Source organism: Astatotilapia calliptera, chromosome 3, assembly GCF_900246225.1.
Source record: "Astatotilapia calliptera chromosome 3, fAstCal1.2, whole genome shotgun sequence".
In the NCBI taxonomy this organism is placed as follows: domain Eukaryota; kingdom Metazoa; phylum Chordata; class Actinopteri; order Cichliformes; family Cichlidae; genus Astatotilapia; species Astatotilapia calliptera.
Window position 1 is genome coordinate 38,963,028 of NC_039304.1, and position 26,125 is coordinate 38,989,152.

The window sequence follows — 26,125 nt, forward strand, 5'->3', positions numbered from 1 at the left end:
TTTTAATTCTCTACCGATAAAGGCTTTAAAGAATTAAGAAATATTGTATTTTTATTCACTATGCAAACCCAGTTTTCTATGTGTGGTCTTTTGGAGTTTTTTATATTTTTTTTTTATATTTAAAAGACAAATTCTTCTTCAAACTTCTTGCAGGTTTTTTTAAAGAGTCAACATGCGCTGACTTCACTTGCTTTATTTACTTTGTAATGATGGATTAAAGCAAAAAAACAAAAAAACAAAGAAAAACTTGTCAGTTACAGTTTAACCCTGTAAGGCAGCGGTGTCAAACATTTAGCCCACAGGAAGTAAACCAGCCCACTGGATGGATCTTTTGAACTGTTAAGATATTGTGACAGACTTTACCCATGATCTGCTGCACCACACTGCAGGGATCTGTGCTGATGGCTCTCCTTGGGTTGTTCCCAGTACTGAATGTGGAAAAAGTCAGACATATTGATGACTTTGCATTTAATTTTAGATTGTAGGAAATATTTAAAGATGCTTTTCACAAACCAACCAAGATGTTTGCATAAAGTTTTTTTTTTACTGGTCTAGCCGAAAGCAGACCAAAACTGGTCTGTATGCAGCTGATGGTCCACCCCCTTGCTTGAAGGTTTATGACTTATTGTGAGTGTTCAGGATGTTACTCTAAAAAATGAATGCTACATTCCTTTCCTTATGTAATTACTCAATAGTTTTCCCACTCTTGTCCATTTGAACAATACAAATTAAAGTGTCCTTATGTCTACTCCAAAGAGGTTACAGACCTCTGTGTCCTACCTTGGGGCGATCGTGGCTCAAGAGTTGGGTGTTCGCCTTGTAAGCGGAAGGTTGCCGGTTTGAGCCCCGGCTTGGACAGTCTCGGTCGTTGTGTCCTTGGGCAAGACACTTCACCCGTTGCCTACTGGTGGTGGTCAGAGGGCCCGGTGGCGCCAGTGTCCGGCAGCCTCGCCTCTGTCAGTGCGCCCCAGGGTGGCTGTGGCTACAATGTAGCTGCCATCACCAGTGTGTGAATGTGTGTGTGAATGGGTGGATGACTGGATGTGTAAAGCGCTTTGGGGTCCTTAGGGAATAGTAAGGCGCTATATAAATACAGGCCATTTACCTGTACACAAGCTGAAATCTGCTCATTGTAGCACTAAATAGCTTTTTTTCTTTCTATCTGCTCATCATACAGACAACTGAGGAAACTTTGTAACATACATAACGGCATATTTGTAGCTAATGTAATCACTGATGTTAACACACACACGCGCACACATATAAAGTTTGCTGTAGCTCTGGTATTTTAGGTTCCTATATAACTCACAGATTTTACAAAGACTGTAATCTCCAAAAGAAAACAACAAATCAGCCAGCTCCTGACAGCTGTGCCAGCTACTTGTAAACATGAACCACATCCTTAATTATCACTAATGAGATCATTTAACTTCTAATATAACTGTTATAAAATTGCCATGCTTTCATTGAGTTATCCCTTTGTTTTTATTTATCCATGAACACATATACGAGGGTCATAAACTGCAAACTATATATTCTTATCAGAATTTAAACATCTATGTTAATATCTTAAATATTGATATAGAGTAACACAGTGTCAACCGTATTTTATTTATTCCATATTGCCTAAATTATTTTTACAGCAGTTAAAATGTTGATGACAAAATAACACTGTTATTATTGTTCTTGTTGTTATTACTAGTACTACCGTCAATAATAATAGTGAGAAAAAAAGTATCAGTAATTATTTATTAACATTGTAACTTTGGTCGTTCCTGACTGCCTAAGAACATGACGTCACAGGGGAACAGCTTCATGAAGTGAAAGGCTCTGATTGGTGCAAGATGTTCATGAAAACGGACGTGAATGAATAACCCCACGCGCCTACGCTCCATCTGTGTTTATGCATCAACAGAGAGCGCGTGGGGGGTTAAAGAAACAAATCCGTCTTCGTGTTAACGACTATAAACTTCCTGCTCGCGCGCTGTCCGAATGTCTGTCGGGTTATTCCCCGGCACGCGACTCCACACAGTCCAATTCAAGCGCGCGAGGACACTCTCCCGGCTCTCTTTCTCTCGCGCCTGCTCGCGCGCAGGGCAGTGAGAAGCGCAATGATTTAGCGGCTTTTAATTCATTTTTCTCACATTTAGCATCGCAGCTGTGTTATTCTACATGTCGTTTTTGATCTATTTTTATGTTTTACTCACTGGATTCAGCGGCTTTTTGCACTTTTGATGAGCCTTCTTTTTAACCAACTGCATGTTTTAAATGTCTCGGGTTTTTTTTTATTTTACGCACTGTGTAAGTTTGCACGGGTACCGGTTCCCTGCCGAAATCCGAGATATTTGGAGCGAACTGTTTGACTAACCCGGGCCGTGCTAGTGTTAGTGTCCCGGGTTAAAACCGCAGGATGTTGACCATAGTTCTCCTGTCTTGCTTCTGTTTGTGGACACGGGGCCAGCGCTTGGACCACGACAGGTCAGGAATTTCTTTTTCGTTTTAGCTGGTTAAGCTTTTTTAAGGCAATTTCATTGAAAACATGTCTTAAAAATAAATGTAACTAGATAATTCTAAATAATCTTGCTCACAATGATACATTTCAACTGTCTGGTGCTTTTCAGTGACAGTCACAGTAACGCACACCTGTGCAAAACACGAGCGTCTTCTTCCTTTCTGCATGGTCTTGTTTCTAATTAAAGGGTTTGGCTCAGAAGCAGTGCTGAAGAAAAGGCAAACAAGTCAAACACTTTAATGTCTGTGCAATTAAAGAACATTTTAACTAAAAGACAGCAACTAAAACCGTGAATTCATTTCTAAGGGGAGAGACCTGGGAAGAAAGGAAGAAGAAAATCCAGAGTTAAAAAATAACTAGCAATGAATGATGATGGGAACACTGAGGAGGACATGATGAAGAGGGGAAAGTATGTGGAGGGAGTGGAAAAAAGGCACGCACAGCACCCTCCCCTCCTCTATGGCTGATATATTTCATGTTCAGACAGGCACCAGGAAACAGGAGATGTCAATAACACACACACACACACACACACACACACACACACACACACACACACACACACACACACACACACACACACACACACACTCTCTCTCTCTCTCTCTCTCTCTCTCTCTCTCTCCAGCCGGTCTCAACTAGTACAGGCGACATAAAAAAGTCATGGAGCCACAGAGTAGTTTTTTAAAGCCTCAAGTCATGTTTCTCCCTCAGATTGTTTCTGTGTCTTTTCTTGTTGTCCTAACAGTTCATTGGATTTTTGTTCATCCACAGGGTCACATGACCCCGTGCAGGCAGCAACACCCCCCCCACAACGCCCCAATCCTAACAACATGATATGATCCTCAAACATGCTGTGTGTTCATGTGTGTTTGCAGCTGGGCGGACCAGGCCACGTTGTCCCGTGGACTCTGTCGCTATGGAAACAGCGTGGAGTGCTGCTGGGGCTGGAAACAGTTGGACTGGGGGCGATGTGAACGTAAGGACACACATTTATACGTCCTTTCAGTGAAGTCAGGCTAAAATCCTCCCTAACCAACTGATCAGCCAGTGGACTTTCCTTTTAACCTACTTAATGCGACTGCTGATAGCTGTTAAAGACACAGACTGTATATAGAAGAAGGCAGTAGATACAGTGATGTCACTTGTAGTTTTTTTTTTAACCTGCATATTTTTAAGCTTCAGTTTTAGCTTTTGTGATCAGGCATTTGTTGATTTGTGAGGTCAGACATGATGGTATTTCAACCCTAGGGTTCAGTGATCAGCTGTCAGCTAATGCTAGCAAGCTAGCATCCCCAGCAAAACCAGCATGTTGGTTAGAGAAAGTTTACATTTGTTTCAATGGGGGACCACAGTCAGACTGGTGATGGAAACCAGTCGACAAATAAACTGGACTGTGTTGACTGATGGTTCTTTGTTAAACCAGCAGCTGCTTGGAAGGAAGGAAATCAGCTTTAACTGTGTTTTTGTGCATCTGTTCAGGGTTTAAACACTGAAGGAGCAGCTGCAGAGACCGGAGTGTGTTATTTTATTTAGGACTGAAAACTGATCTGCAGCCAGTCAGCCTGACATATGTTTGTACATGATTCAGTGTATGTTAACACCCTCTGTGTGTGTGTGTGTGTGTGTGTGTGCAGCTCACTGCCAGCAGGGCTGTAAACATGGAGAGTGTGTGAAACCAGACCAGTGCAAATGTCACCCAGGATACACGGGAAAGGCGTGTAACCAAGGTATGTCTTTTTACTCAGCACAGAGTACACCAGGTTCAGACGTACCTATTCAAACTTCTCTATTTTTATGCATTTGTAATTAAATGGAGGTGTTACATTTAGATATGAGTGATGCACAGATGCTGTGTTGCTGTTAATAAGGAATATCACATTTTTTTAAACTGGCCATGCCATACCATGGCAGAGATAGATACTGTGGTGCTTTGGATCATTGCCCGTTTCTATCCTCCATCATTCTGATAAAAATGTCTCATCTCACCTTCATGTTTTTGAATTTAACCAGTGTTTTGCACCTTGTTGTGAAGCCTTTGCCTTTAGTCATTCATTCATGTTTGTTTGGTGGTTGTGAATGTTGGAGGTATAGTGGTTAGCATAGCTGCCTTCCAAGCAGTTGATGTCAGTCAACTGGGTAAAAATGGCTGTGATTGCTGAGCACTTTTGTTAAACCCATTTGAATTAAAGCCGGAAGTCTGTACTTCAGTCACATCTTGCTAGTGTGATTTTTGCTAGTGTGTGTGGGTACAGAGAAGAAAGTACAAAAGCTGTATGTTAATATATATGCATGTTAAAACTTGACTGTGGATCTGCTTCTAAATTAACCTCAGTGCATGAGCAGTGCAGCAGTGAACCTCACAGGTGTGTTTCTAAATTAAGATAGATATAAAACTGCCTTTTAATAACCTGACAGAATAGGAGATTGCTCATAAAGTTAGCTCACAAAGTGAGAACTCTTCAGCACATCTGCAGGGAGCTGGTCCAGATGTGGACTCCTGGTTTCACAGAGATCAGATTGCCCATCATGCATCTGTTTTGCCTCAACAAAACAGATGCATTCCTGTCATGTTTGTTTGACCTGCAAGGGCGTGTTTTACCTGAAGACCCCCAAAACACACAAACACACTCTAACTACTGTTTCTAATCTTAGGCCTACTCCACCCACACACAGTGTTAATGTCCTGATTAGAGGCTTCATTATGACTCATATCCTGACCATAAAACAGCATCTGGAGACCCCCCCAGAAGCTGTGTGTGTTTGGACTTCTGTCTTTGAGAGGACACTCACTGAGAGACCTCAAAAAGCCCTTTGAAGCCATGACGACCGTCCTGCTTATGATGGTTTCAGTCCTGAGTTTATCTAAACTCAGATGTTTCTCCAACACTTCAGAGCACACCGCTCTGTCTTCCTTTCATTTAGATAACTTAACCCTTTAACACACAAAATTGCAAAATTATAAAATAATTCTCTTCTTTCAGGAACCATTTCAGTTTTCTCTCGAGCCCAAAATGTGAAGCGCACATGGCAAAATCTATTTGGAGCTGATTTTCTTCTGTGCTGCCACGATAAATCAACTGTCAGCATAAAGCCCGTCTTCTCTCCTTTCCAAAGATGATTCAAGTTTGTCTGTAGCACAAATGGAAATTTAAAGAGCGCTTGTAAAATGGCCCTGCTACTGAGCCTGTGGTAATAAAGGGTTAAACCAGGTGTTTACCTGAGGAGTGGGTGATTTGTTCCACCTGGAATGCACTTTTTGTCTCAGAGCAAGAGGTGTTTTTACAAACACACACTTATTTAAAATGCTCAGGGCTTAAGGTCAAAGGTTAATCCCGCAGGCTGACAAGATGAGTGAAAACAGGGAGGAGTTTTATGTTTAATACCCCCTCTGTGTGTGTGAGTTTCAGATTTGAACGAGTGTGGCGTGAAGCCTCGGCCCTGCAAACACCGCTGCATGAACACGCCAGGCAGCTACAAGTGTTACTGCGTGGACGGGTACGTGCTGCAGCCGGACGGCAGCTGCAGGAGTGAGTTACTCATCGAGCGTTCGATTCCCTTTCGCAGAAGTATTTATGCACGTGTTCAGTGTGAGCTATAAGCTAAAACACAGTGCAGTCACCAGCTTTATGAGGCCTACTTGTTTTTCTTGTGCAGAGTGTTTTATGAGTTGTCTCTTAGTAAAGACAAACATTATAATCCTTTTTGTCCTGTTTATTTTTCTCTGTGAGTCATACTTTGATTTTTTTCGGTGTCTGTACGCTCGCAGATGCCCAAACCTGTTACCATGCCAACTGTCAGTATGGCTGTGAGGTGATCAAAGGGGCAGTGCGATGCACCTGTCCATCGCCAGGGTTACGCCTCGGTCCAGACAGACGCACCTGCGTCGGTAAGTTAGCTTGCTTTTTTAAATTCCTGGATGAAGAAGTGCAGGATCATCTTTCGTCCTCCACCTTTTTCTTTCTGTTCAGACATTGACGAGTGTTTCTTGGGTGGAGGCGTGTGTCCTCGTCGCAGAAAGTGCGTGAACACTTTCGGGAGCTTCATCTGTAAATGTCACCTGGGCTTCAGACTCGTGTACATCAATGGGCGGTACACCTGCATCGGTGAGGCTAAAACCCTGGAGATTAAAGTAAAATAAAATAAAATGTGATTTTACAGAGCTTTCATTTCTTCTTATACATAAAATGTCTTAACTAGTCACAAAACTCCCTGCTAAGTCACTGTGGCTGTACATAGACTCTTTAGCATTTTAGCCACTGCCCTGCTGTTTCAATTAATTAATTAATTAATTAATTTTTGGGGGGGAAGTGACCATATTTGGACAAGAAGGTGAAGTTTTAACTTATCAGTTAATGCTAGCGTATTTGGTTTGCAAGCAGCATCACAAGACTGTATGGGTGCATCACACCTATCTAAATATCTAACCCATAGTTAGATAGGTTTACTGCAATTAACTTCACAGCAGCCATATTAGCGGTCAGACAATTACATGTAAAATGTTCCGATAACAGCATAATATGACAAACATGCCACAGGTCCAGTTCAGGGACTCTAGTTACCTGAGGTGGAGCCTAGCAGACAGCTAGCAGCGACATCTGCCTGTTTCCAATGATCTATAAAGACCAAAATGGTTTTCGTTTTTTGTATCAGGCTGGAAACATGTTTAGTCTGCTGTGAAGTTGGCCAGTTTGACATCTGAGTCTGTGGGGACTGACTGAGTTTGGGGGGCCCTCAAGTGGACATTAGAGGGACTGCAGTCTATCAAATCCATGCTGGCTTTATTTTTAGTTCTGGAGGTTGCTGCTTGTTTTAATGGAATGTTTTATCTGCTGTTTTAGCCATAAAAATATGCTTTGTTAGTCGAATTCATTTTTTTAGACGGATTTCTGGTGATGTAAATAACTTATTCTTCAGACTTAATCAGAATGAAGTTTAATTTGTTAGAAGTTAAAAGAAAAAAGAAAAGAAGGCGCTTCTTCCTCGTTTCTCTCTTTGTTACCAGATAAGGACACTCGTCCGTTCTGCTCTCTGAATCCATCGTCTCCAAAGTGCAAGTGTAAAGACGGCAGCTGCAAAGGTAAAAACAGCTCTTTATCACAAACACCTGTCCATCTCTTAAAAGGTTAGGTTAGGGTTTATTCTTTAGACTTTTCTTGTCGTTTCAAATAAAAAGAGAAATCTGTCGAGTTCTGAAGTTGTATGCTGCATTTCACACAATCATATAATCAGCACGGTAAAGTAAAATGATGGAAAAAAGTTTAGATCTGTTGATTCGGTAGTGTCCCAGACCTTCCTTCAGTCTCTGTCTTCTGACTCTTTTATTGCTACTCAGGACAGATGAGAGGCAGGTGTTGGTGAACTGCAGGCACCAGTCAGACACATTTCAATGATAAAATCTGCTTCAAAGTCTGAGCTGAACTTCAGCTTTGCTTCTGTAAATTTCCCCACCAAAAACACAAAACTTTAAAAAAGGTGTTGAGCTTATAATTAGCTCCACTTTGGGCTGAAACAACATAATGAACACTGGCTTTGTCATATCTTCACACACTGCTTCTGGTTTAGATTTAAATAAATAATGACACAGTGCAATATGCCATGTGAATTTTTTCCTTTGAGGTTGGATTTCATAATCTTTTATAGTATTATGTTTTAATTAGTGCTGTCAAAACTAACGCGTTAAAGCAAATTAATCCGCCATCACGGTCAACGCGATTAAAATTTTTAATGTAATTAACGCATCTGGAGCACAGAATGACTCAAAATCCCTGAAATATTTCAGCTAACACATTTCGGGCAGTTTGTCCAAGTAGAGTTACCTATGCACATTCGCAAATAGGCAGTTGATCTGGTAGTGACGGGCAGCTGAACCAATCAACTCTATATGGAAGATGATAATGATTTCTCAATGGGAAATTTGAGTATTAAAAAATAACAAGACGGAGCAGTCGACCGACATAAAGCATTATGCACATTGTGCCAGAAGGAATTTTCTTTTCACCGAAGCACTTTGAGCTTAAAATTTCACATTGGCCCAAAGCATACATTAGTCTGGGATGGTGCTAGGACTTTGGCTAATGCGTCACCCAGCTTGCGACAAACCACTCACGGAGCAGGGGACTCAGTAAGTCTACCTCGGACATATTGACTGAAACAATGCCATGTGGATTGCAACAAACTGCAGACCTATTAATATCAATGAGAACACGCTCTTTACATAGCTTTGGTTCCTCATTTCAAGGACTTGAAGTGCCTCGCCAAGAGTGACAGAGAGAGAGAGAGGGGATAAATGTTTACAGAGTTTTTTGTTAACGTGAATGTTCAAGCTGTTCAATAAACATGTTAAGTGCGTATATTTTCCCTTTTTCTTGAGTCTGTTTGCTCATGCAAAATGAAATGCGATTAATATAGAATGAAAATGAAGGATATTTAATCGTGACTAATCAATATTAATCCACAGTAACCCAGTGATGAATCTGATTCAATATTTTAATTGTTTGCCAACAGTAATATATATTATATATTAGTGTACACTTACCTATTAATATATAGGTTTTTAAAAAAAGTTGTATTTCACAGGAGAGAACCTGTGTTAAAAGATACAAGTTAAAACTATTTAAATTCTCTCTGAAATGCTGTCATTGGACTAACATCACACAAAGTCTAAATATGATGTCTTAGCAGACAAACAATAGACAGACAAACAGATTATATAATATAAAGTTGGGTCTGAGAACAGCCTGTGTAGATCAACAGCATGGAAACATGAAGGAAACCTGAATCTCTTTCTCTTCTTTACAGCTGATGGGAAGATTAAGTTCACTTCTTTACGTCCCAGCACACTAGTTCTTGTTCCAGTTGTTTTATTGGTCTTATGCCTCTTGTGTATCAGTTAATGGCACACAATTTATCCAGACTGTACAAATATCGCCTAACAACCACTCATTTTTCACCTGCCTGTCCTCCCTGAGGTTTACACTGTTTTTAAGCACGTCAGCAGTTCCCCCGACTGCAAGTTTTGTTTTTGGCCTCAAACTCTGAGGCAGCAGTAAAGTTTACTTTCTTTGTTTTACTCATAGCCATCCCCAAAGTGATGGTAGAACCGCAGAGACCAAGAACTACAACTCCCATGACCTCCACCATCATCACTACCGCTACATCTCCTCCAACCACCACAACTGCTCCCATCCCAACAACCTCCCTGTCTACATCCACTGATGTTATGACCACCACTCCAACACCTATAACTGATACCACTGCTACACCAGTTACTGCCACTACTGTGACAACAACAACACTTGCTGCTACTACTACAACTGAAATGGATACGACAACTCCCACAACGCCTCCTCCGTCCACCACTTCTGCTATTACTACTCCTAGTACAACAACAAATGTTACTACCATCACTGCAAGTTCAACTACACCCACCACTCTGCTAACTACAACCCAGACGACACCTTCTTCTCCTCCTCCTCCAACAACAACAACACCAGCAATCACTACAGTGCTGCCGAGTACCTCGCTGCAAACCACCACGGTGAACAACAAGATCAACAAAGACGTGACACAAAAGCAACGAGGAGACGTGCACAGTAAGGACACACAAACACAGCACACATCCACGGACCTGCCGAGTATGAGCTCGCCCAATCACACTGTTTATTAATTAATTGGGAAGAAGTCGCTCTTGTTGCTGTGTTTCATTATGGCCAGGTACAAAGTTAATGTTATAAAATGTTTGCTGTGAAATGTTAGCTTCATGTATCAAATACTTTTATTTTTAAAGCCAGTTCATCAACTCTCAGGACATTTTTTCAAACACTAAAATCATCAGTTTCTCAAAAACTATTAAGGACTAAAGTCTGAACTTTTCACGGACCCCAACGTAAAAGTGACTCAGTGTCTGTAATATGGGACAGATGCAGATGCAGATCTGAATGTTGACCAGTAAAAATAGAAAAAGAAAAAAGAAAGCCCACTCCGGGTCGGGGATGAGTTCCTGCCCCAAGTGGAGGAGTTCAAGTATCTCGGGGTCTTGTTCGCGAGTGATGGGAGAAGGGAGCCGGAGATCGACAGACGGATTGGGGCTGCAGCTGCAGTAATGCGGACGCTGCACCGGTCCGTCGTGGTGAAGAGGGAGCTGAGTGTAAAAGCGAAGCTCTCAATTTACCGGTCGATCTACGTCCCTACCCTCACCTATGGCCACGAGCTGTGGGTAGTGACCGAAAGAACGAGATCGCGGATACAAGCGGCAGAAATGAGCTTCCTCCGAAGGGTGGCTGGCCTCTCCCTTAGAGACAGGGTGAGAAGTTCGGCCATCCGGGAGGGGCTCAGAGTAGAGCAGCTGCTGCTCCACATCGAAAGGAGCCAGAGTAGGTGATTCGGGCATCTGACAAGGATGCCCCCTGGGCGCCTCCTGGGTGAGGTGTTCTGGGCATGTCCCACCGGGAGGAGGCCCCGGGGCAGACCCAGGACACGCTGGAGAGATTATATCTCTCGGCTGGCCTGGGAACGCCTTGGTGTTCCCCCGGATAAGCTGGAGGAGGTGGCTGGGGAGAGGGAGGTCTGGGCCTCTTTGCTTAGGCTGCTGCCCCCGCGACCCGGCCCCGGATAAAGCGGAAGAAGATGGATGGATGGAAAAGAAAGTCCAACACTTGTGTAAATTCTAATTGGGGTGGCTATAGCTGAGGTGGCAGAGCAGGTCAGCCACTAATCAGAAGGTCGGTGGTTTGATCCCAGGCTGCATCCTGGCTGCATGCCAAATATCCTTGGGCAAGATACTAACCCCGTGTTTGCCTACTGGTGGTGGTCAGAGGGCCCGGTGGCGCCTGTGTCCTGTGCCTTGCCTCTGTCAGTGCACCCCAGGGCAGCTGTGGCTACAATGTAGCTTGCTATTGCCAGTGTGTGAATGTAGTGTAAAGCGCTTTGGGGTCCTTAAGGACTAAAAAAGCGCTATACAAATGCAGGCCATTTAATATTAACCTCCTAGGACCTGGCTTCCACATATGTGGACATCACATTATTATTGATTTAGTTATTTAGACTAAAATACTCAATTTTGGTGTACAGGGGCCTGATATCCACTTACGAGGACATTATACTGCTACTGTTCTATCAAAATTTTAAACGAATATCCTCATATGTGGCTCTCAATTTTCTTAAAAACAAAAATAAGGTTGAAAAAAAAATCTGGTAATTCTTTGTTTTCTACATTCATCGGGCCCCAATATGCCCAAATATCAAAGAAAAATTAAAAATACATGTCGTGGAAGAGTTCAGGTCTTAGGAGGTTAAAGCAGAAAGAAAAAGAAAACTAATTAAATTAGTTGGTGTGTTGTTGAATTTCACAGTAATGTCAAATGAAACACTTAGAGTACTTTTTTAACATGAAATACTTGATTACAAAAATAAAGAAATTTCTATTTTCGTTGGACTTCAATGCTCGATTAAGAAGATGCAACAAAGTAAAAAATATCAAAAACAGTCAAAAATGAAATAAGGTCAAGCAGAAGATACAATAGCGTTAAAGCTAACCTTCATGTTTCAGTATGTTTGGTCTACTTAAAGTTTTATAAAGCTTCACACTGTCAGTTAGAGCTTCAGCAGCTCCACCAAGATCATGGTGGATGTGAAGCCTCCTCTCAAAACGCAAAAATTAGCTACTTAATATGAGAAACAAAAAATTAAGAAGATCGAGACTATAATCAAGCAAAATAATCTGGCAGTAAGATGATTTCACTTGGTAAGATTTCTTAAAATGAGATTTTTTTTAAACATGTGAGAAATATCTTAAAGGAAGTGCTGAAACACTCCTTCCAAAAAAGTTCAAAACAAGCCTGTCAATGCTTCTTTCTCATTTTGAGAGAAAATATCTTGAAAAAAGATGATTCTTCTAAGGCACACAGTGAAGTCGAACCCAGGATGGTGTTGCTGTGAAGCAGTAGTGCTAATCACTGCTCCAGTATTCTTACCTTTTGTAAATCGTTACTGGGAGGTCTTGAAGTAAGTTTTTGTCTGATTGCGTTGTTACTAAGCCAAAATAATTCAAAGAAGTGACTTAGATTGATGTCTTCCAGTTAAAGATTCATGAAAATAAACAAAGGTAGAAAAATGAAACCAGTTTTTGCATGCTAATCTAGATTTTAAATTTTTTTTAGGATATGTAAGAAAGTAAAAACTGCAAACTTTGGACTTCAGTCTGGTTTTCACATGTGTGTATACAAAGCCTGCGTGTTGGTTGAAGAGGACTAACATTTTACAGTTTATATATGTGCTGGTGTGTTTGCTTTTGTTGGTTTATAGACTGAATGTCTTTGATGGGCGGTTAGAAGCATTTTAAATACTGAATATCAGCATGAACCAAATAATACATTTAGGATAAACTGATCGTTTACTTATTTGTGTGTGTGCTCTGCAGTCCCTCGACATCCCGGTCACAACCACGTGTGGGAGTTTGACATCGAGCTGGGAAACATCGCGGAAGATGCCAGAGACGATCCTGGTAAGCACCGGTTACACTGCGTGATAAAGGAGGTTAATATTCATATTTTTAAAAAAGCAGACACATCTCATTCCCCTGTTTAAAAGAGGAGATTACAGGGTCATATCAAACTTCCCCCAGCTGGTGACTTTAGTAGCATTCCTGTTTCCCTTCTTTGATCGTAGAGGTCGGGGAGCTCCGTTGCAGCTTCAGTCACAGACTCTGTGACTGGATGTCTGACAGTGAGGGAGATCTACACTGGGAGACGGTTCAAAGTCCTGCAGGTAACACACACACACACACACACACACACACACACACACACACACACACACACACACACACACACACACACACACACACACACACATTTTCATGTCATAGTAAGGATGTCTGATTGACATGATGTGTTCCCAGTGAAAAGTAGAATTAGTTTCAATTCAGTTTCTGCTCTGATGATCGTATGTGTCTCAGGTGGGTGGTACCTATCTGTCCCCGAGCTGAAGGCGGGACAGACAAGCATCCGTGGTGCTCGACTGGCCATCCAGGTAGTCCCTTCCTGGAGCCATGGCGACCTGTGTCTCTCCTTCTCCCATTGGTTGACGGGGCATCACGTGGGCGTGCTGCAGCTGTTCGTCAGGAAAAAGGGACGAGACCAAAGGTACTCGAGTCAAAGTGCCACGACTGTTAACTCCTGCTGGAGTCGCCTCTGTAACACTTTTTGCTGCTGCAGGTATGGCCCCGCCCTCTGGAGTAGGACAGGTGGGCACGGTTGGAGACACACGCATGTTACCTTGACAACACACTCTCTGGACAGGGTGAGGCAGACGTACATGACCCAAATTTGTTGCTGAGCTGAGTTTGTGAAGCTGATGATGACGGATGTGTGTGCGTGCAGGTGCTGCTCAAGGCCGAGCGGAGGATTGGACGAAGTGGACAGATCGCTGTTGACGATGTCACTTTGAGACGGGGGCCGTGTCGATGACACCAAATATAGACCTTCAGGTCACATGATTTAAAGGACCAATGTTGCTGCAATCCCAGCATCAGGATTTCTGCCCCCTCAGAGGAAGAGGAAGTTATGTGGGTTTGTGGTGAAGCCACAGCAGCAGTGCTTCAGTTTAAATTTTGTGCTGCGTGACAGCAGAAGTTCCTGTTTATGAGCCGGACTGAAGATTTGGAAACACTCAGAATTCATTTTGGAAAGGTTTCAGATTTACTTTAACTGTTTACTTTATATGTTAATGAGTGCAAAGATTTATTATCATTAATTATCATTTATAATCAATGTAGTAAAAGTAACATATCGTTACAAAGATTTACAATTTCACACTGATTTCACTGATTTGTACAAGGATTTCGATTCATAGAAATACTGCAGTGAGAGTGTAATAAATATTTAGGTCCATATTTTTTGTTTCACTGTAACGTTGTAATAAACTTTATCGATCATATAAATCATGAGTAAGAAATCATTCTAAATCTTCTGTGTTGGGAGACAGATGCAACTTCACATGCAGGAAGAGAGGATGAGGAGGGCAGAGATTTGCCTGGTGAGCATCTGCTTCAGAGGGCGCACACAAAGAGATGGGTGGAGCAGCCAGAAAGCTGATTGCTACTTTCCTGTTAGATCAGCAGATTTATTGGTTTATAGACACGTGACTGTGGAGAGTGAAACCTGTCGTTAATCTCTAAGCCACCGCAATCACCAAAGTAAACCAACTCCACTCTACAGCCAAGCTACGTCATATTGTCTGTCAGAACAACACAAAAGTCATTACACTGAATCTATATATGCATTAAGTTAGTCTCTTTTCACAGATCCATGCATTTAACTCGGCATTTTTCAGGGAAATGTGGTGTTTCACTGCAAAATTTCCTGTAATCCAGTTTATCAGTACATCTTCTTCACCGTTATCTAACATTGTTGTTTTATGTTGTTAATAAAAAAAAAGTATTGTTTAAAATAGTAAATCAAGAAGGCTTAGAGTTAAATCTGATGCCCGATACAATCATTAACTGCAGTGGAGTCATGTGTAGGATGGATGCAATTAGGCAGTGGAGAAAGTTTTATGTGTCAAAATACTGAAATACAAGAAGAGAGATTGTTCTCACTTTGGTACAATCTATATTTAGATTTCATTGGACAAGCACTGTTTGAGTGCTTGCCCTCACAGAACATCACTGAGTTGAAGCTACATGTTTTATCTCATCTCTTTCTCTATTTCTAATATGGATTGTTGCTTATTGTCTTGTAATCTCTCTTCATATATGAAAGAGACTTATTGTGGTTTAATACTTCAACTCTGGTTTAGAGTTATGCTGAGTACAAAGTACTTATTGGTAGCCCACAAAATGTTACTCAACAGAAGAAAAAACAGGTCATTGCCTTCTTCTTTCTGATTTAACAGGTGTTAAATAGATGAAGCCTGCATAAACATGCACTGTTCTCAGTGTATATAGAGCCCCGTGTCATTCAGAAAACCACTGTAGTTAATGGAGTTCGGGCTAAACAGTTTCTTAGTGAGACAGTGGAAATAACAAAAAAATGCTTGAAGCTTCATTTTTACCCTGACCTTTTATTTTATTTTTGGTCTTTCATGCAAACAGTAAGACAGAATAAGAAAAAAGAACACAGCAATAACTCTTGAATGATCACTTGAAGGCAAAATTCAAAAGTCAACCCATACATAATCAAATTAAAACAAAAGCAGCTAGAAAACAAGGAGTAAGGGAATAAATGATACTGCTCTCCTTTTAATGACTCACCCTGGTAAAGAATCAATTTCCATTTATCTATATGGGACTTTATGGCCCCAAAATATATGTTTCTCAAACTCTCCTCTTGTCATTTCATTTCATTTTCCTCTCAAATGGATACTTTCACATCTTTATGAGTACGGTAAAACATCTTCACCTAAAACAACTTGAGAAGAAGGAATGCTTCTTTATTGCTTGTGAGACCTGTTACCAAAGATGTGTTTATATTCAGAAGGGCACAAGTCCAACAAGTCGTTAGTCTCAATTCTAATCCAACATTTGACACCCTACTGGTCCCCAGAGGTTCTAGAGTGCAACCAGCTTTGCTTGGAGACATTTGAGGAATATATCAATTTGTTCAAATAAAAAAAAAAAAACTGACACACTTCCCTTCACCATGTTAATAATAAAATGTAGTAAATGCTCCGATGGCTGCATCAGAGAGCAACTTCAGGTTAGTGTTTTGACTGGAGCAGCCAGGGTTCAAACAAACAACCTTCTGGTTAGTAGATGACCTCCTCTACCTCCTGAGCTACTTCCACCCATAAGGAACAGAATCATTATCTCTCTGTTTGGTCCTGTCCTTACAATACTTCCAATAAAACTGCTGCCTTTTCCAGCTGTGTAGTGATCACAACACCATAGCAGCCAGAAGACAGCTCAATCTTTCATACAACCAGCATCCGGATCATCATCAAAAGACAGGGATCATCATGGAGGTGGGCAGCCTGTCAGTCAGTCCGAGTCACCATGGAAACCACCTGAGAAGATGAACGACACTGAATGCTGGAAAATCTTCCTGTTTCTGGTGTCATACCAAATTGTATCTATCGTTCTCCTCCTACTTCTTCCTCTTATCTGCTCATCATCAGTATTTGAGATGGACCTTCACCCTGATCCTGGACTGTCAGGCTACAGACAACCAACATTTCACTGACTTAGAAGATTGAACTCATCAGATGTCAAGTTTATAGACTTTTAGTGGGAATAATAAAGACATTATATTTGCTTTAACTCAATTCAAGAACCTGAAATCATAGTTCAGCTGGAATCAGTATTATTTCTGTAGTTTTTCTTTCACCCTCCATCAGTGAGGTTTGAGATGTTTCTATTATATTGAGGCTTTTCATTGTGCTAATGAATAGCACTAACTATCAGCACAGGTATCAGAATGATATCATCTAAAACAACAGACTGTGTCTTACCTAATGAGTCCAGGCCATGCTGATGAAGGCTTCACCTTCATATTTGGGCCTGGCATATCTGCGTCTGCGAGCAGCTCCAGGACAAGTCTAAAGACAAAGAGAGACAAAGTCCAGACTTTAGAACATCAACGCTGATCCTTTCATTCAGGACTGAATCTGCTGAGAGCAAACATTATAGCTTTTGTGTCAGAATCCCTTAATTGGACCAGTTTAATTCCCAGTGTCCAGTGTTTTGTATAAGTTTTACTTCCCTTGCAGTCTTTTTGCTCTGGCTTTTGGAGGAGGCGGATGCATCTTTCACCCTCTCCTTACCCTTATCTTCCCTGCTGCTGCTTCTATGTCCTTGTCTGGTCTTGTCTCACTCTAACCCTGAGAGAGCCTCTCATTCTTGCTCTTGTCCTCTAAAAAGTAAAGAAGAACTATGGCTTTGATTAACAGGTCCCTTAATGCACTTGACACCCTTTTCTCAACGAGAAGCCTAGGATTGGGAGAGCCTGCGTGCTCTGGAGGGACTTTCCTTCCAGATACACGATTTATGGGTGGCAGAAGTGGTGCATCATGTGCCTAGCGGGACTGTCTATTGAAGACATTGAAGACATCTACCTATTCAGCACCATGATAAAGGGGCTCTTCCTGATCTGAGCTGGCTTGGCCCTGGTTTATTGGAAATTGAAGAAAACGGTGAATGCTGTTCAAAAGCCCACAAGGCTGGCTGCTTTGATCGAAAATGTGGGAAGAGTGGTGAGTGCTCAGATTGCAATCATTGTGTCTATGCATGTCTAGTAGTTCCAGTTTTAAATTGTGTGTTAACCTTTCCTTATTTCATTGTTACTGTGGATTCTGTTTATGTTTTCCTGGTTGATCACTTGAACAGCCGTTAATGAAGCGCTTTATGTTATGTATGTTGTCTGCCTACTGAACTGCATTTGGGTCATCATTCGTCACTATGTGATGCAAACATCAAAGCCGTGGAAGAATTTTAGAGATTTAATTTGCCTGTGGGTACAGGTATGCCAGATCAATACATCTTTAAAATTCAGTAATGTAGGAGTAGTTACATGCAAATACCGATAATAAAACTCTGAGATGCAAATTTGGTATGTTTTGATAGAGCTTAACACATGCTGCTAGTGTGTTAGCAGAATGCTGTACCTGGAGGCAGCTGTACTCCTGTTTGGGACACACGTGGAGTTTGCAGTGCAGGAAGACTTCACCAGAACCCCTGGTGAACTCAAACATGTTAAAGGAGAAGTAGTTGGAGGTTCCCAGTCCGTTGTCCTCCACCTGCACAGTCTGGTCAGCAGGGTTGGCACAGCTGCTCACAGACAGGAAAACACACTTTGTTCAGGAGTCCATGAGAGAGATCAAAACCACATGACTCTCTGAGTCTGTCTCACCCGTTTATGATCAGGTCGTATCTCGGAGTGCTGTCGGGTGATGGCTGGTCAGTTGCCCAGCAGGAGTCGGTCACCACAACGACCACGTCTCCGTCCAGCCCGTCAGTCTTCAGCTCCACCCAGATCTTCTGGTTCAGCTGCACTTCAATGCTGGACTCCACAGCTTGTGTGTGGCTGACGTTGGTGAAAGCCTTCATGGTCAGAGTGTAATCCCAAACTCCAGATGTGATGTGCTGGATCACAGAGCTGCAGAACACAAACACACTTCAGCTTTCTCTGACTCACAAACCTCATGAGAAGCTTCACATCTTAAAGTAATTCAACCACACACCTGTCTCTGATCCTGAAGGTGGCAGTCTTGATGTCCGGCTGAGTTTGGACGCAGGAGAAGTCGATGTAGACTTGGTCGTGACGAGTGATGATGTCAGAGGAGCTGTTCTGGGTCATGATGGTGTTTTTGTAGATGAGTTCACTGTTGTTGGTCTGTGGAGTCACACAATCAGATGACGCTAAACAAGTCGGTTCATTTTAAAATTATAGTATATGTATAATTTTTTAATGCTGGACATCAGGAATCAACAGAGATCTGTTATGTTTCTACAACTTACCAGGTACTATGATTACTTGGTCAACACAAAGAAATAGGAATGCATCAATCCAACTTTTATTTCTGACCTGATACTTATATCTCCTGATATCATTGTTAAATTAATTAGCTTTTTTCATAACTCTGAGGTGATGAAGAGATTGGGAATTGTTCTCCATGTTCAATGCAACATCTAACTCCAAATGCACAAGCTTCTTGTACATATAGGGTCCCCTTGTGTCTTTGTCCTCTGTGTCCCTCCCTGTGCGTCTGTGTTTATGTTCCTATTGGCTTGTTCCCTCCTTGTGCCATTGTGTTTCCTATTTTATTTTGACAGTCTTAAGTTCCATCTTCAGTGTGTTTAGTTTTGCTGCCTCTGTCTCATTACATTAATTTGTCTCAGCTGTGTTTCCAATGTATTTCCTGTTCACTCGTCATTGTGTTGTGTAGTTAAGCCCTCTGTTTCTCTCTGTCCCTTGACACATTCTGCTTCATGGTTGTATGTTTCTCTGTGTGCTTCAATGCGTGTTTAGATGTTTGCCCTCGGGCAATTGAGAGCTTCGCTTTTACACTCAGCTTTCTTTTCACCACGATGGACTGGTACAGCGTCATCACTGCAGCAGCATCAATTTGTCTGTTGATCTCCAGACCTTTTTCGAACTGTGCTCGGCCGGGCCCCATAGACTAAGGCGCGTTCACCAGACGTTCGACCTCGGGCACCCTCCACGGGCCTGACTCCAGGGCAGGGCCCTGATAACCCTAAGCGCGCAAGGTGAACTGTTCCCTTGATGCTCTATTTATAGGGATCTTTTGAATCGCTCTTTGTCTGGTCCCTCACTAAGGACTAGTTTACCACGGGTGACCCTCCCAGGGGGCAAAAGCCCCCCGACAACATAGCCCCTGGGATCCCTGGGACACACAAACCCTTCCACTACGGTAAGGTAGTGATTCCCTTCTGAGAATTACTATCTTAAGATAATAAATGTTATTAATCTTGCACCAAATGTTAATTAATGATAATAAATCTTTTTCATGTGACAGTCATTAGGCTTCTGTAAACAGCTGTTATTTACAGTGTTGCTTTTTGATAAAGGACAACTGGAATCAAATAATATTTAACTGAGTTGCTGTTAAGATGTCACACTACCATAAATATAAGAAAAGCGTATGAAACCGGTTTGGCAAACCAACAGCCTAGCATATAATTCGTAAGCAGATGAGTATGCACAAGAGAAAAATATTACATTGCATCTTTTTAGTCATTTCAACTCACTTTAACCAGCTTCCTCTGTTTTGCTTTGTTTTTTTTAAATATAACAGAGCAGAGCAGCAGAAGCTCAGCAGATGCTGGAAGATGTTTGGCTGCTTGTAGTAGACTTGTAGTCAAGACCGCCTAATCCGAGACCAAGACAAGACCAAGACCAGAGGGTATCGAGACCAAGACAAGACCAAGACCAGAGGGTATCGAGACCAAGACAAGACCAAGACCAGAGGGTATCGAGACCAAGACAAGACCAAGACCAGAGGGTATCGAGACCAAGACAAGACCAAGACAAAAGTCCATCGAGACCAAGACGAGACCAAGACCACGTAAAAGTGGTCTCGAGACCGGTCTCGAGACATCCAACTCTAGTCAGCAACCACATAAATATGCCCATTAAAGTCGACAACAAACCACACCATACCAGCCCTTAAAGTGCTCACTGAAATGGTTTCGATATATTTCTGCTCAATGAATTCACCAAAATACCTAAAGTTAATGAAAATTGTTTAAGTAGCTGAAAGCCACTGCTAGCGCTAGCTACCTGTACATAGCATGTAATGTAACGTTAAGTTAAAGTTAAGTCTGCAGGGACGGTTGCAAAAAAACTGTCCCTACATAATTTAGAATGTTTGAAGAACACATTATAAATAACAATATTACATAAACATGACCAGGTCATCTGAGGTTGGAAAGGTAGTTAGAAGAGTTTGAAGGTGTTTGTTACCTTTGAGGGTGTTTGCGCTCCAGGTGCCTGGTGAAGGTTGAGGTAGTCCCGGCTGTCTCGGTCAAGGAGACTTTGCAAAAACTGCACTTTGCCGAATGCTTCTTTTTTGCATTTACCAAAAACTATTTGTGTTCTATGAACGCAAACTTTATGTTATGCTGTGTGTCATGGATACTGTTGACTCCAAATCTCCCGACCACTATGTTGATCTGAGACAGCAAGACCGAGACAGCGAGACCAAGACAAGACCGAGACCAAAGTCCGTCAAGATCAAGACAAGACCAAGACAAAAGTCCGTCGAGACCGGTCTCGAGACCAAGACCGGTTTTCGGGACATCCAATTCTAGCTTGTAGAAGGTAAAGAGGAGGAGATGAAACCCACCGTGACCACCGTCCCACAGCTGTTGCTGCTGTTGAAGCTGAAGGTCACCATGTGGGTGAGCTCGTCCACCTGACCCCTGCAGGTCGGGTCGTTGAGGTGTAAGGCAGAGTAGTCGATGCCTTTGTCCTCCAGGAGACAACCGACCAGAGTTAGTGAAGCAGAGTCCTGCATGCAGACTGTTGGATCACCTGAACGTCACAATATCAGTCAGAAAAATCACAGTTAGAAGTTTTCCTCCATTATTCAGCCCTGTTGTCATGGTGATGTCACAGCTGTCGTACCCAAAGAGTTGTTTGCTTGGTACTTGGAGGCAAAAATGTCCCGACAGAAGCAGCGAGTGTCACCACCGACCGTCTTCTCACCACAGAACTCGTGATCGCTGCAGGTCCTGTCCTGACAGAAGGCCTCAGAGGCTACAGAGGAACACACTGATGTATTATCCTGAAAACATGGGAGCTCTAAAACTCCAGAGTTCAGGTGTTTAACAAAGGAGAGCTTATTAAGGTCTTATTAAGGTCTTACAGCAGTCGGTCTTTGATGTCCAGCCATCCAGAGTGTGGTTGTGTAGACTGCAGGCTCTTGCGTAGGCCTTCAGGAACTGACAGTTGAGTCCGTCCACTGCAGGATATTTGCACAAAGTGTCGGTGCAGGCGGTTATGTAGGGCTCTGGGTCAATGTCAGTGTTACAGGAGGAGAAGGGCGCCTCCTTCAGGAGATCACAGCTGCTCACCACAGAGAAAACAAAATTAAAGACAAGAAAATGATCAACTGTAACCATTTGTCTAAATATAGCTTATCAAACACTACTTATCTTGCGTATGTGCTTCTCTAAATCTAATGGTTTTTTATGGTAGATCAAAATTAAATGAAGTCTCTGTTTTTGTAATTTTGCTTCTACACTGTCATAATGGTTGTTAAATAAAATCATGCAAATCAATCAAGATGTGACTGAACTGCAGTTTTTCACTTTTCATTTTCATTTCATCAGTTTCAAGGGACTTGACTGCTTGGTTTGTATCCCCTTGTCAAGTCTGCATCTGTGTTATGTTTCCTGTTTTACTTTGACAGTCCGTGTCCTATGTTAATGTTTACCGTTTTGCTTCCTCTTGGTCTTCTCAGGTTTGATTACTCCCAGCTGTGCTCCCTTTGTGTCTCTCGTTCCCTCCTTATCCCTCTGTGTATTTTAGCCCTGTGTTTTCCTTGGTCTGTGTTGCGATCTCCCTCATTCATGGCTGTGTTTCCCTGTGTGCCTCACTCTATGTTTAGTTATTACTTCCACAGTGTAGTTTTTATTGTTTTACCCTTGAGTCAGAAATAAAGCTGCTTTTTGAGTTCACTTTTTTGCTCTGTGAAGTCTGCATTTTAGGTGCTTCTCTGCCTGTACACAGCCTCTTCATGACATTTTTTCAGGGAACTCAAAATGGGTTAACAATTCAAAACTGTTCTGTAGGAGGTTGATCAAGGCTTGAAAGCTGGTGCTGCAAATTCCAACAGGTGATCCCAATTTTTTGGATTACTTACAACCCCCTTTGTCTGCGTCACTGCAGTATCATACCCTCTTGAGCATCAGTTGATCAGTATTATACTGCTGAAAGAAGTGTGTTGCTACAAAAATGGTGAGAAAAAAGCAATTAACAATGGAAGAGACACAGACCATCGTAACACTTAAAAATGTAGGTTTTTCCTACAGAGAAATTGCAAAGAGAGTCAGGGTGTCAGAGAGTACAGTTTCTTTCACTATCAAAAGTTACTCAGAAACTGCAGCAAAGTGACAGGAAGATGTCGGGCAGACCCAATACCACAACTGAATCAGAGGACAGCCTGCATGATAGGCGGCTCAAAGGACAACAGCTTCAAGCACAAGCTTAATAGTAGTCATGGCAACCAAGTCTCAGCTTCAACTGTGAAGAGAAGACTTCGAGCTACAGGTTTGACAGGATGAGTTGCAGCAAGAAAGCCACTGCTAAGACGTAAGAATAAAAGGCTCGCCTGGGCCATGAAACAAAACCTTTGGGCTACTGAACACTGGAAAGGAGTATAATGGAATCAAAAATTGAAATCCTGGTTTCATTATGCTGGATTTTCGTATGCTGTTGAGTAGGTGAAAGATTCCATGGCATCAAGTTTCAAGGAGGAAGTGTGATGGTCTGGGGCTGTTTTGCTGGATCCAGAGTCAGTGACTTATACAGAATGAGGGGGACCCTGAACCACAACAGTTACCACAGCCTTGTCCTGCGCCATGCAACAGCCTCTGGCCTAGTTGATCTGGGGTTGGTCATCCCACAGCAGGATAATGACCCAAAAAACAAGTCCAAGCTATGCCAGAATCAGGAATAAAGAACAAGATGATACGCTTGAAAACATGGAGTGGCCGGGACAGACTCCAGACGTAAACCCCATTGAGCTGTTTTGGGATGAACTGGACAGAAACGTGAAAGCAAGGAAAGTGAGAACATAACTGCACTTAGACTGTGGACGGCCTTTTTTTCTTTTTGGTGAGGCGAGAGATGGAAAGAGGGAAAGCTGAGACCAGCGCTGCCCTGACTGTGGGTTGTTGTATGAATGTCCAATAAAATTGACAACTGTGAGCACAACTGTTGTCGGTGTGAAGTGTATTCCACAGTATCATTGCCAAAATTGGCAATGAAGATATGCCTTCATGAATGTAAATACAGAGGATTCATAACAAACTAAGGGATACAATTACAAACAAGAAGGCTGATTTTGACTTTAGTAGCGGAATGATGAAGTTTGGAGGAGAGAAATAGTTCATAATCTGAAGCACCACATTATGACTCACACATAATGGAGACAGTGTTATAGCATGGGTATGAATGCCTTTCAGTGGAACCAATTATTTCTGAGCCTGTGAAAACATCAAACTGTGTATATGTCTGTAATTCCTAAACAGTTAATGCAAGACTTTTGCTGAACACCTTTGCTTAATGCTATAAATCTAGACTACATTCAAGGCTTAAGTGTGGCATTTAATGTGGTGGTCTGCAAAGGCAAACTTCTAAAGAAGTACACAAGGTAACTGCCACAAAAATTATATATCCAACAATATAACAGATGTTCCCTACTGTGTGGATCTGCTCACCGTTCAGTCACACTGGTGCAGTCGATCGTGCTGTCAGCAGTCTCACTGTACTGCATCTCACAGCTAGGGGGCGACAAACAACAAAGTTCAGGCTCATTCATACAAACAGAATATCTGCAACATCAGCAGCAGCAGTCAGAGGGACTCTGAGCTTGTGATGAGGTCTTACCTGGTGGAGCTGTACTCAGAGAGCCTCAGGTCACTCAGAGACCTGCTGGATTTTCCACACAGACCTTCCACAGATGAACCAGCAGGTCCTGCAGAGGATCAGGACAGAATGAGTCAGATCAGCATCAATATTCAAACTGGAGGAACACAGCAGCTCAATAAATAACAGCACAGTTTACAGTTTACGTTACAAGAAGTAAACTTTATCTTCTGTACCTTCTAAGAGGATCTGTGCGGTGTTGCCATCAAAGAAGACAGAGATGATGAGGTTGGAGAGCGACAGCTTGGCAGTGACTCCAGTTTGGTCCTTAGAGAGCTGCACACCATGAACCAGCTGAGATGAGCTGCTGAGGGTCAGTGTGGAGTCGTCCAGCTGCATCACAGCAGAGACAAAGTGGAGGAAACACTGAGTGAAACATGTCAAACACACAAACAGGCTGATTTCACAGCAACAACCACTGAGTTTAGCAGATCTGAAAGAACTGCTTCTAACAGCCCTGAGAAGAACGATGAGAGGAGACACAGCAGAGGATGAGGGAGGACTTTGGATCAGACTCCACTCTGACACATGAACTGTGGCTGTAGGTCGCTTACCTGAACTCTCCCACCTTGTTCCAGGTGAATGTCATGCCCGTCCACACGCAGCATCACACTGTCCAAAAAGCTCACATCTTTACGACGTCTGTCCCTGAAGTTCCCCAGAACAAGGAAATCTGGGAGTGACGGAGTCGAGAACAGAGAGTACGCACACCGATCCTGGATGGAGTTAATCTGGCTGTGGACGTCAATGATAGTGGGGCCGGTCACAGTGCAGGTTGAGGCCAACACACTGGGCATCTCAGGTAGAAATTCTTAAAAAACAGAGGGGAAAGGGTGTCTTAGTATCAGCTCTACAAGTCTTCTGGATTTTGGAAGTTCTAAGTTATTTAGAACTTCTTGAACAGTTTCACAAGATATCATGATAAGTTCAGGAGATGCATATGTGAATATCTAACCATGGTCACACTTTTAGTATGGATGATATAACCTCTGGAAATGACTGGTCTCTTGGATTATCTTTAAGATAACATTTCAAAATATCTCAGCACACAATCTACTTTGTCTTTTGCAGAAATGACCAGAAGTGAGTGACAGGTGGTATGAAGCAGACTTGTTTGGGCATTTTTTGTTGTGTCGTTTTCTGTTTACTGGGGTGGAAAGATTGTTCCTTACAGCCAGTGGATGGAACTGGGTACTGGAAAATTTTGAACAACTTCAGTATGATCGATTTTAATTCTCTTCATGCAGCTAATATTAAATTAAATCATTATCTCTTAAGATACAATTTATGTTCAAATATAATGCCTGTAAATGTCAAAAAGGCCTTAAAATTTTAATTAAAAATAAACATCTGTATTATTTTGTAAATAATTATCAAAAAACCAGAACAGATACAATGATTGAATTCATGTCCAAAAAAGAAAGAGCTTGTGGGTAAAACATGTAGCATAAATCAAAAAAATCATAGTTGTTGACTGCAAACCTGTCAGCTAATATCAAGAGCT

At 42.1% G+C, this 26,125-nt stretch overlaps 2 protein-coding genes across 2 annotated transcripts in view; one reads left to right on the forward strand and one right to left on the reverse strand.

Annotated features, from left to right (window-relative positions):
• Positions 1-26,125, reverse strand: part of LOC113019455 (deleted in malignant brain tumors 1 protein-like) — a 616,212-nt gene that overhangs the window by 583,513 nt on the left and 6,574 nt on the right. The window contains exons 7-8 of the mRNA XM_026163183.1: positions 25,176-25,432; positions 24,798-24,954 (exon numbers count right to left, since the gene is read on the reverse strand). Of these exons, the coding sequence (XP_026018968.1) occupies positions 24,798-24,954; positions 25,176-25,432 (414 nt within the window). The remainder of the gene's footprint in view (positions 1-24,797; positions 24,955-25,175; positions 25,433-26,125) is intronic.
• On the forward strand, positions 1,869-14,409 carry LOC113019469 (nephronectin). The gene is made up of 13 exons (XM_026163209.1): positions 1,869-2,478; positions 3,391-3,491; positions 4,150-4,242; positions 5,923-6,042; positions 6,282-6,401; positions 6,484-6,618; positions 7,518-7,592; positions 9,592-10,107; positions 12,933-13,016; positions 13,181-13,279; positions 13,470-13,656; positions 13,729-13,813; positions 13,894-14,409. The coding sequence occupies exons 1-13, from the start codon at positions 2,411-2,413 to the stop codon at positions 13,978-13,980; spliced, it is 1,770 nt and encodes a 589-aa protein (XP_026018994.1). The 5' UTR covers positions 1,869-2,410; the 3' UTR covers positions 13,981-14,409.